At 38.2% G+C, this 10112-nt stretch overlaps 1 protein-coding gene across 8 annotated transcripts in view; it reads left to right on the top strand.

The window, feature by feature from the left end:
• PANK1 (pantothenate kinase 1) overlaps nucleotides 1-10112 on the top strand; it is a 35517-nt gene that overhangs the window by 2829 nt on the left and 22576 nt on the right. The window contains exons 1-3 of one of the 8 annotated variants that reach the window (XM_042460532.1): nucleotides 409-605; nucleotides 1250-1301; nucleotides 6134-6239. The exons of 2 other annotated variants lie outside the window; for them this stretch is intronic. Coding sequence is in view for 1 of the 6 variants with exons in the window: in XM_042460530.1 (XP_042316464.1) it covers nucleotides 578-605 (28 nt within the window). In the remaining 5 variants the exon portion in view is untranslated. Of the gene's footprint in view, nucleotides 1-408; nucleotides 606-1249; nucleotides 1302-6133; nucleotides 6240-10112 lie in introns of those variants that run through there. 5 more of the 8 variants (XM_042460534.1, XM_042460533.1, XM_042460535.1 and 2 more) reach the window with 5 other exon arrangements.

Raw genomic sequence — 10112 nt, 5'->3', positions numbered from 1 at the left:
TAATAATAATAATAATAATAATAATAATAATAATAATAATAATAATAATAATAATAATAATAATATAGATGTGCTGGAAGAGCGCATCCTCCCTTCGCACACTCTGCAAGGCGCTGCTGCTGGTGGTGCTGTGTCGCGTGCATCTGCCTCCGCCTCGCAGCCGAATGGCTTCATTCAGCGCCGCCTAGGGCCAGCCAATAGGAGCGCCTCTCCGGGCAACACACCCACTGATCCCACGCGTAGGCTGGTCCCGCTTTAGCCAATCAGGAGGCGGCTGGGAGGGAGCGCGCGCCGGCACACAGGGCAGGGAGGGAGGGAGGGAGGGAGGAGTGCCTGCCTTGGTTCTTCCAACCCAAGAAGGCTGAAACCTGCGATTTCCCAACTTCCCACTCTGCACACACACACAGAGTCCATGCACGAGAGCGGTGTGGCCTTGTTAAAAGCAGGGGGTGGCTGGGATGTGAGCAGTCTCTCACACACACACCGACCTGAGCTGCCGGTCTCTGGAAAAGCTGCTTCTGTAGCTTTTGTTTTGTTTTATTGTTATTATTATTATTTCTAAATTAAATAACTCGGGATGAAGCTTATAATTGATGAGAAGCACTGTAAGTAAATGAACATGGGCAGGGGAATTAAGGATAGTGTATCTCAAGGAGAAGAAGAAGCTTGCACCAGCCTTGCAACTTTAAAGTGGTGTCAAACTGGATTATTTCTGCAGTGTGGAGGCAGCCTAAGGAAATGAGGAGGAGTTTAATTGGAGAATTGGGGTTTATTCTATAGCAAGGTGGTTTCTAAAAGACATTGGGGTAGGAGGTTGTAAGTGATAACCAGATGGATTTCTCTCACCTCTCATTCAAATGTTTAAATATGTGGAGGGATGTCATGTGAGGATGGAGTAAGATTGTTTTCTGCTGGTCCAGAGAATAGAAGATGGAGCAGAGGATGCATGCTAAAGGGAAAGAGATGCCATCTAAATAGTAGGAAGAACTTTCTGACTGTAAGAGCTGTTTTGACAGCAAAGCACTCTGCCTTGAAGAGTGGTGCAGTCTCCTTTGGAGGTTTTTAAACAGAGGCTGGATGGCCATCTGTCAGGAGTGCTTTAATTGTGAGTTCCTGCATGGACTGGACGGCCTTTGTGGTCTCTTAAGGCTATGATTCTGTGATACAGTAACATTTAATTTCTTTTTCATTTGCTGTTGAATAGATACTGTGCCACCTAATTTATTTTCCATTTTTTATATTTTGAAAGATTATCAAAAGTCTCAGAGAAAAGGATCCACCTGATCAGCACATATCTTAAGGTTTGTGCACGCGTGTGATCTTTACAGAACAAAGTTGAACTTTACAGAACAAGCTGTGTCACAGTGATCCAGAGTAATTGCAAAATAGCAAGTAGTTACACATAAAAAGGATGACCTGGACATTGGTGGAACACGAAGGTTAACAACCTGCTCATAAATATGTTTACTTGCAGATCAAACTGTTGTGTTCAGTAAGGATTCTAGACCGGTATATTTAAGATTAGCTCCACTGAGCTGCACTTCAGACCATACTTCCACTGCTGGGATTTTTGTGTTTTAAAGAAGGTAGCTACCTTTCTGGAATACTTCCTGAGGCAGAAAATATACAGTGATATTTAAAGAAATGAAATACTCATAGGGTAGCATTATCTCATTATATTGTGTCATCACTATGCCTGATGAAGCAAAGTTAATATGAGGGGTGGGTCCCTGATCTGAAGATTTTATAGTCCAAGAACTGGAAAGAGAAGGAAATGATCAAATTAAACTTGCACATCTGTTGAAGTTGTGGGAACTCTGGAATTCACTTTGGAAATGTTTATATTCACTAGACATGTTTAGGTACGATGGAATGTGAGCTACTTGGGTTTATGTCCTAATTGTTCACAGTGACTTTGTGTCTGACCATGGTCAGTTATAGAAATTATAGAAATTTAAATGTCTTTAAAGACCACTGTTTCTAACTATTATGCTATCAGAATTTAATAGGAGGCTTTGGCCTGTTACAGACTGCTTTGGGTCTCTTTGGAGGTATGCTATTTAAATGATGCATGCATCCGAAGAATCCGGAAACTGCACCAAAGCTGCACTCTAGTGCTTAGAAATGGACTCTTAGGACCCATGCATCATTCAAATAGCATACCTCCAAGGAGACCCGAAGCAACTTTATTTTGGCAGTCTGTAACAGGCCTTAGTGATCAATATTTCTGCAGTGTATAAATAGCCCTATTGAAATCTGTGCAGCTACACTGTTACAGAGCATTATTGAAATTGTGTAGTGTGATCCTAAACCTGTTTACTTAGAAGTCAGCATTTTGAGCTCATTGGAAACTAACATTAGGATTTTAGGCTAAAGTGTAAGTTTACAAAGATTCCTTAGAGGAAGAAAAGAAGACAAAATGTTAAAAAAATGAACACTTCAAAGCAAGTGTTCCATCAGCTTGAGTTTATAGTAATGCAGGAGACAGCTGTTTTTTAAAATTTAATAATAATAATAATAATAATAATAATAATAATAATAATATGGTTTATTTCTAATCCGCTTTTCCAGGATTTGATCAAAGCGGCATACAATAATAATATAAAAACATTCCAATAAAACGATTAAAACAGCATAAGGTGCTTGTTTAGAAGCTGGTGTGTTGGTGGCATTTTTGTCATTCCCCTCCCAATCAGTAATAGTAATAACAAAATATCCGACAACCACTATTTTTATTATCTGGGATGCCTAAATCTAACTGCTAATTCCATCTAGAGTAGGCCCAATGAATCAGTTGCTAAAAGGTAAAATCACATTGTTTCAATTGGTCTATTCTAGATATTTAGTTATCTGAGGCTATTTTGCTATCAAGAAAACTTCTGTTTGCATCTTGTTATTTAAATACTGGAGGCTCAAATATCTAAATACCTCTAGCCAGAAAAGAAGATGTTATGCATAGTTGAGTTAGGCATAGCTCAGCCAATCATTTAATGTCTGTGGTTTCAATCTTCATACCTGGCATCAGTTGGGAGGAGATTCTTCAATTCCAGTTTAATTCCCCTGTAACCATTGTGCTTTAGAAAACTAGCCATAGGCGGTGTTCTGGTTTGCATTTGCTAGGACTAAAAGTATCCAGACTGTACATCTTTAATGATTGTGTTAATTCCAGTTTTCATTGGAGTGTCAGAATTTTTAAAAGCAGTTCTTTACATTACAAAGAACAGTGTTAACTGCTTGAGTTTTCACACAGTTCTTGGGAATTTGGGAATAAAATAACATTCGGATTTACATTGTCTTCCAAAGAAAAGAGGAAAAGATGACATAGAAGAGATGATAAAATCCATCCTTAAACTAAGATTCATTGGGTCAATTTGAGGGGAAAATATTTCCGGTAGTAACATGAAGTATGTACTGAAGTAAAGTAATGAGTTTTCACTGAAGAGGTTTGAGTAGAACACAACAGCGAATAATCCCGTCTTTCTGGTTTGATGTGGTTCACCAGAGACCAGTGTTGAAGGTGCTTGTTAGCAATGTATGTTAAAGGGTGCATTGCAAATTGCATGAGCTAATTTCTGTGAAGGCGGTTTGCTCATGCAGTACCCTGTTAATGGAAGCTGAATCTGTACCTCTGTGATCACTCATCCCTCACATGCCACAGAAAAATACTACTTATCATTTTTTGTATGTCAAGAAGAGAACATGTTGCCATTTATAAAGCCAAAGGTGAAGTATGTATGAAATGTATGTCACATTTTATTTGGTTACTTTCATCTCATGGAGGATAATAGACTGATTGGAGACAGAAGAAATCCAGAATCAGGGCCGAATAATATTATATGAATTTCAGTTCATGCTGATCTGTATTAAAGAAGCTCTGGTGTGATCCAACATATGAAAGCATTGCTTTGTGATGAAATATTTGTTACTAATGTCAAGACTGAAATTGTGACTATCTGTTGTGTTGGGACATCTAAGTGACAACCTATATGGGCTGCCATAGGCTCTCACTTGGATATCCCAGCACAATAGATTATCTTTACCTCAGGCTTGCCTTGTTCTGCAGAACCTTAAAAAGTATTTGCATTTGTTTTATAATGCTATACAGCCAAGAGAGAGCTCAGAAATGTTACATGTTTTGGCCATGCTGGCTTGAGGATTCTGGGAATAATGGTCCAAAAAGCAACTTTTCTGAGCTCTGGGCCAAGCATATATCCCTCTTAGAGAGATCTCAGGCTGCCCAAAATTCGAATATGGCAGAGAGTGAGTGGCCTTAGCATCTCTTGGATGAAAAGAAATAATATAAGAGAGCTTTATCCATCAACAGAGGTGTGGGAAGTAACTGGTGATAATTTTGAATATTTGGGAGTCTGGAATCTTGCAGACTCCTTCCAGAAGATCTCCTGTGTTTGTACTGTACTAGTAGATCCAGACCTGCCTTCGGACCATTCCTGCTGTAGTTAATTTGTCAATAAAGACTTCCACTTAGAAGTTCATTTTTAATGAACTGATCCATTGAATAGCTGTGTGTTAAAGCTGTGATTTTGAAAGCCAGTTTTAAAAACTAAAGGTCAGGTGGGAGAAGTGTTTTCTTTTGAATCTGTATCTTTCTTCCCCCCACCAAAGACACTTTGTAGAATGACAGCCATGGGCTATTTGTCTTGCTCTTTGCTGATGAAACCAATCTCCTGCCTTGACAGTTTATATGGAAATTGGCTTGAAGCCATCCCAGGTTCATGTGCATGAGCCTTCAGCAAATGAACTAGCATTATCAAAGAGAATAATAGTTTGCGCTGTTGCACTTTGAGCATTCCTTTTTATGCCCAAAGGTTTTTTTTCCCATTTTTAGTGTCTTTTTGCTTTTTTTCCCCTGGCCCTAAGAAAAATAAGAAGGGTACTTTTGTTGATGCTGTTCTCCATCTAGAAAATGTCTAGAGAATCTGCATATCTGTAGAGAACAGACTGATAATACTCTATATTTTGAGGTGCTGATAATGATCTATACATCCTTAAAGGGCTTGCACTCAGCATACCTAAAAGTCTTTTGCCATCCTTATGGGATGACAATTAAAACTGACGAGGTGCCTTCTCCTAAATAATTTATGCACCACATTGAGTCTCCAGACTCCCTTTGAACTCTGCAATTCTCTCTCTCAAACTTGATTTGAACCCATTGAGAGGGAGAGGAATAGAGGAAGAGGCCTGGCATATTTGTGCCTGCCTTAAATTCTTGGATTGAGGCAGATTGTGAATCCAGTTTAAGAATTTCTCATTCTAAGAAGCACTTTATTAGCAAATTCACACATGCTGAATGATAACGGGACATTTTCTGTATCCCAAAAACTATCTAGAGTTGATGCCCACTTGCAAAATAAATTCTGGGAGTAGTAGTCAAAACAAGTACCTTTTACAGACTCAGCTAGGCATGTATCCTTAGAGGAGAAAAGATTTTAGACTGCCTAAGACTAGCCAATGTCTGTGAGTGACAAGAGCATCTCCTTGGCAGAAGTAAAAAAAATACAGAAGATGGTGGTGATAACTTTAATTTTGTGAATGACACATTCAACGCCAGAGACTAAACAAAGCTATCATGAACATTGAACCAATGTTAAATAGAATTGATTCATGCATTGTCCCACAGCTTCACCAAATACATGTATATGTGAGTCTGCCCAAAATGCATCGAGAACTTGAGAAGTTCCTTCTTTTTTAGGCTAACAAATCCTAAAATTCCCCCAAGCTAGTATGACCACTGATCCTGCTGGTCAGGGGATCAGGAGTGATGCCATCCAAGAAAGGAATTTTCCAAGCTCTGGTTGTGCAATGTTAGTCATTTAGGCCTGTCCTAAGCACATGTTAAACAGGTGGCCACATTAGGACTGGAGGGGAAAACTCTCATCCTTCAAAAGCATGCTCTCCTTATGCAAGATGGCTTCTTGTACTTCTGACAGCTTACACTGTGTGGTGAATCACCTGTAGTTACCTTGGAGATGTTGTGTTGCAATAATTGGCGACCTGGTGTGATCTTGTGCAATCCAAATGTTTAAGTAACGTAATATACAGCCTTGTTTCCATTCTGTATCGCACCCACATGTTGCTGTCTAATATAAACACACAATCGCTTTTCTTCCCTTAGGATGCTTTACAGGATTCCCAAGCAGGACAGAAGATGTTGCTTGCCTTGTGTGCAAAATGTCATAGGCCATAGAAGGCTATCTGTTTTGGTCTCCATCCTAGCCAAGGTGAAAAGAATCCCCTCCCTCAGTCCACTTTGTATTTAGCTTTTTTTTTCTGAAAAGAAAAATAAATTATTACAACACATGTTGTTTTTAATATTTTACTGTTTAATTGGACTTTATCCACTTTAAAACACACTTTAAACTGTGGTAAAGGTATGCTCACATCCATTAATGAACTTTCCCCTAGATTGTTCAGCTGTTTACATCCATCAAGTTAAATGACCCATGTAATCTTTTAGATACCTTCTGTTTGGTTAGACCTCATTCTCATTGAGATACCTGAGCCGTACTACTTTGGCACGTGGAGTTCACGTGGTTGAATAGTCGTCAATGAAGAACAGATTCCTTGCACTTAGAAAAGTAGGTGTCAGGGAGAATGCAGATATCCTAGTTTACCCTTCCCTGACCTCTTGACTTAACCAGTTTTCTATATTTAGGATTTTCACCCATTAAGTAGAATTGCCATCCTATAAACAGTTCTTAAGTGTTATACCCCAGACAGATTTATCGCTTTAATGAGAACTAAGCCACAGCAAGCACTTAAAAAAAAAAAAGCCTTGGGCATCCAACTGTATTTTTGGTTTGCTTTTTCCCCATAGTCCCACACTTTTATTCTGAACACATTGCTTCTTCAGTACTATGCAGTTTAAACCAATTGGACTTTTAAAAAACGTATTGCAGAGGTCAGAATCATGTGGCCTTCCAGATAATGCACTACATTTCTCAGCAGCCCTAGCCAACATAGATCCAAACCACACTGCAGAAATCATCCAGTTTGAGACTGCTTTAATTGGCCCTGGCTCAATTCTAGGGCATTCTGGGGACTGTAGTTTTGTGAGACATTTAGGTCCAAAACTTACTGCAGAAATCATCCAGTTTGAGAGCGCTTTAACTGCCTTGACTCAGTGCTTGGTAATCCTGGGAATTGTAGTTTATTGTGGTACTAGAGCTCTCTGACAGAGAAGGCTAAATGTCTCACAGAACTACTACTCCCAGAATTCCCTAGCATTGAGCCAGGGCAGTTAATGCAATCTCAAACTGAATTATTTCTGCAGTGTGTTTTGGACCATTGCTAGTGCTGAAGAGTGATGGAGGTTTCATACATCTAACAATACCTGGGGAGACACATGTTTCTCACCCTGAATTATTTGTATTTTAACCTAATATGAGGTGCTTTATCACCTGTTTTACTGTGTCCTAGCTGTTAATAGGGTAATATTTCAAACTGGACTGTCTAAATAGGACCAGTGTACATTCTATAAACGGATACATTGTGAAGCAGATAAGAATCTCTTGAGACCTTATTAAACAGGAGGTGAGCTGTTCACTGTGTTTTCTCTTAAAACCCAAGCATCCCCAATATTCCTATTTTGGTCTGGAGGCTTCTAGCATTAACACAGAAACAGATCTATAGTGTCTCTCTCCAGATGTTCCTGGCATATGCCCTTTAGACCTTATGTTCTTAACCAGTTCTTCTGAACAAAAGCACACCAGTTATGAAATAGGGAACCTCATTGCATTGACTAAGCATTGTGTGATTATTTTAAGTAACACAAAATACTTGGTGATTTATTATTGTTTTTTTCCTTTTTAAAGAGAGTTGTGCTCCACTTAAGTTTTAATTGGACTAGATAACCATGAGTACATGTCTTAATTTCATAGCATAGGAAAATTCCTACAAGAGCATAAAAATTTCATGATCTAAAAAGGCAGCTGTCTTCTTATTTCAGTTCTAATGGATAGATACACTTAAAAGTGGGGAAAGCCACAAAAATAAAAGGCTTGAGGCTTCTCTGCTCAAAGCCACAACTTGTGGTCTGTCTTTTTTATAACTGTACAATAAACATTAATCTGTATGGTATAGCATTGGACTTGGAGACCTGAGTATAGTTTCTCCTATTCTGGGGAGAATACAAATGCAATAAAGGTCTATACAAATGCAATAAAGGGGAATAAAAATGTGATAAACTGCATAAATCTCATGTAATGCCTAGGTTCAAATGAGCACATCAGGTTAATGGTATCTTTTTTTGTCTGCAGAATGAGTTTTATTTCCAAAACTGCATAATTTTTGAGTGTGTGTGTATATATATATATACTGTATATATATTAAATTGCATCTTGAAATGTATATATACTACAGGTTGAGTCTCCTTTATCCAAATTCCAAAATCTGAAACACTCCAAAATTGTCCATATGGGTGGCTGAGGTAGTGACACCTTTACTTTTCTGATGGTTCAGCTTACACAAACTTTGTTTCATGCACAAAATAATTAAAATCTGTGTAAAATTACCTGCTATGTGATTAAGGTTTATATCTAGAATCATAAAATCATAGAGTTGGAAGAGGCCACAAGGGCCTTCCAGTCCAACCCCCTCCCATGCAGGAACTCACATATGAAACATAAATGAATTTCATGTTTAAATTGTGGTCCTGTCTCTTAAGATATTTCATTAGTTATATGCAAATATTCCAAAATACAAAAATAAATAAATAAATAATATCTGAAATACAAAACACTTCTGATCCATGCATTTCAGATAAGGGATACTCAACCTGTATTTTATTTTGTCCTATATAGAAAAAAATTGTTATTCCTATATAGATTCTTTAGAGATTTAGTTGCTGTATTTGAAAATGAATTAATTGGCTTCTGATCCTAAGTTGTTCTTCATGTGTATGGCTTCTGTCTAGATAACTGTGGAAACATCTGGAAAACTAGTGTATCCTTATGTAGAACTGGGAGCTGGGAATAAAGTTTTCCTTGCTGAACAAATAATTTTAGATGGAAAAATACTGTGCTTGTTTTGAGAAAACCCTGTGATCCCCAGAAAATAAGAATAAATGAGACAGGAAAAGTTACTTTTGCATTACAGTTCCCAAAATTCTGCTAGCATCATTAGCAGAGGCCATATGAGCTGGAGGATTCTGGGAGTCAGTCCCAAAAATGAACTGTGAATAACATTCTTCTACAGCTTTGAAATCTGATGCATATATCAGTTTATAAAGGCAGTTACCTAGTAGTGAAAATAGACCCAAATAGATTAGTACTGAGTTTGCTAGAAAACTGATGTCAGTAGAAACAGTATTGGTCTGAAAAATATTCTGTATAACCATGTTGTCTTCAGTGTATTTCACCAGCTCGATGGAGGAGGAGAAAACTCCTTATTGGGCAGCTAGGTCATAGTAAGCTCACATTTGTTGTTATTTGCAATCAGGTCGACTTCATGCTGGAGTGGACATGTAGATATTTGGTGTATGCGGTGCATACTAATGCACCAGATGAACCAGTTAACATACCTGCCATACCATTAGTTAGTTTCTTGTTTGTGTGCACTATAATTTCTCTCCTGCTCCCATGCAGGTTCTGGAGTGTGCATGCCCTTGGGAGGTTAGTCTTATGATTTCCTCTTCACAGTTCAAATTCCTTTCTGTTGGATTAGTTTCTGCAAGTAGCGTAGTACTTAACAGAACCCTTACAAACGGGCCAACATTGGCTTATGCTGATATAAGTAAGCAAATTGAAATTGGCTTCAGGATTTCAAGTAAAGGAACTTAAGAGAGGAGGCATAGGCTAAAAAAATTTTCAGGTAGACTTTGGCAGTGAATTGGGATATTTACTCAGAAACAAATAGAACAGAGTTCATTTTTCTATGTGAAAACAAGAAGATAGTTTTGTGTAAATGTAGAACCAAAAAAAAAAAAAAAAGATTATCCAGAAAAATCTCAGGGTTGGGCAAATTGTGGTTTCGTGGCTCTCAGAACCCCCAGGGATAAAATGTTTAAAAAATTAAAAATAAAATTTGCAACCAAATGCCCTCTAAAGAGCATGGAGGCATTTTTGCCAGGTGTTGGGACTCCCCTGGGATGTTTT

This window comes from Sceloporus undulatus, chromosome 3 (assembly GCF_019175285.1).
Source record: "Sceloporus undulatus isolate JIND9_A2432 ecotype Alabama chromosome 3, SceUnd_v1.1, whole genome shotgun sequence".
In the NCBI taxonomy this organism is placed as follows: Eukaryota; Metazoa; Chordata; class Lepidosauria; order Squamata; family Phrynosomatidae; genus Sceloporus; species Sceloporus undulatus.
The sequence above is the reverse complement of the archived record's forward strand: the minus strand, read 5'-3'. Positions and strand labels throughout refer to the sequence as shown.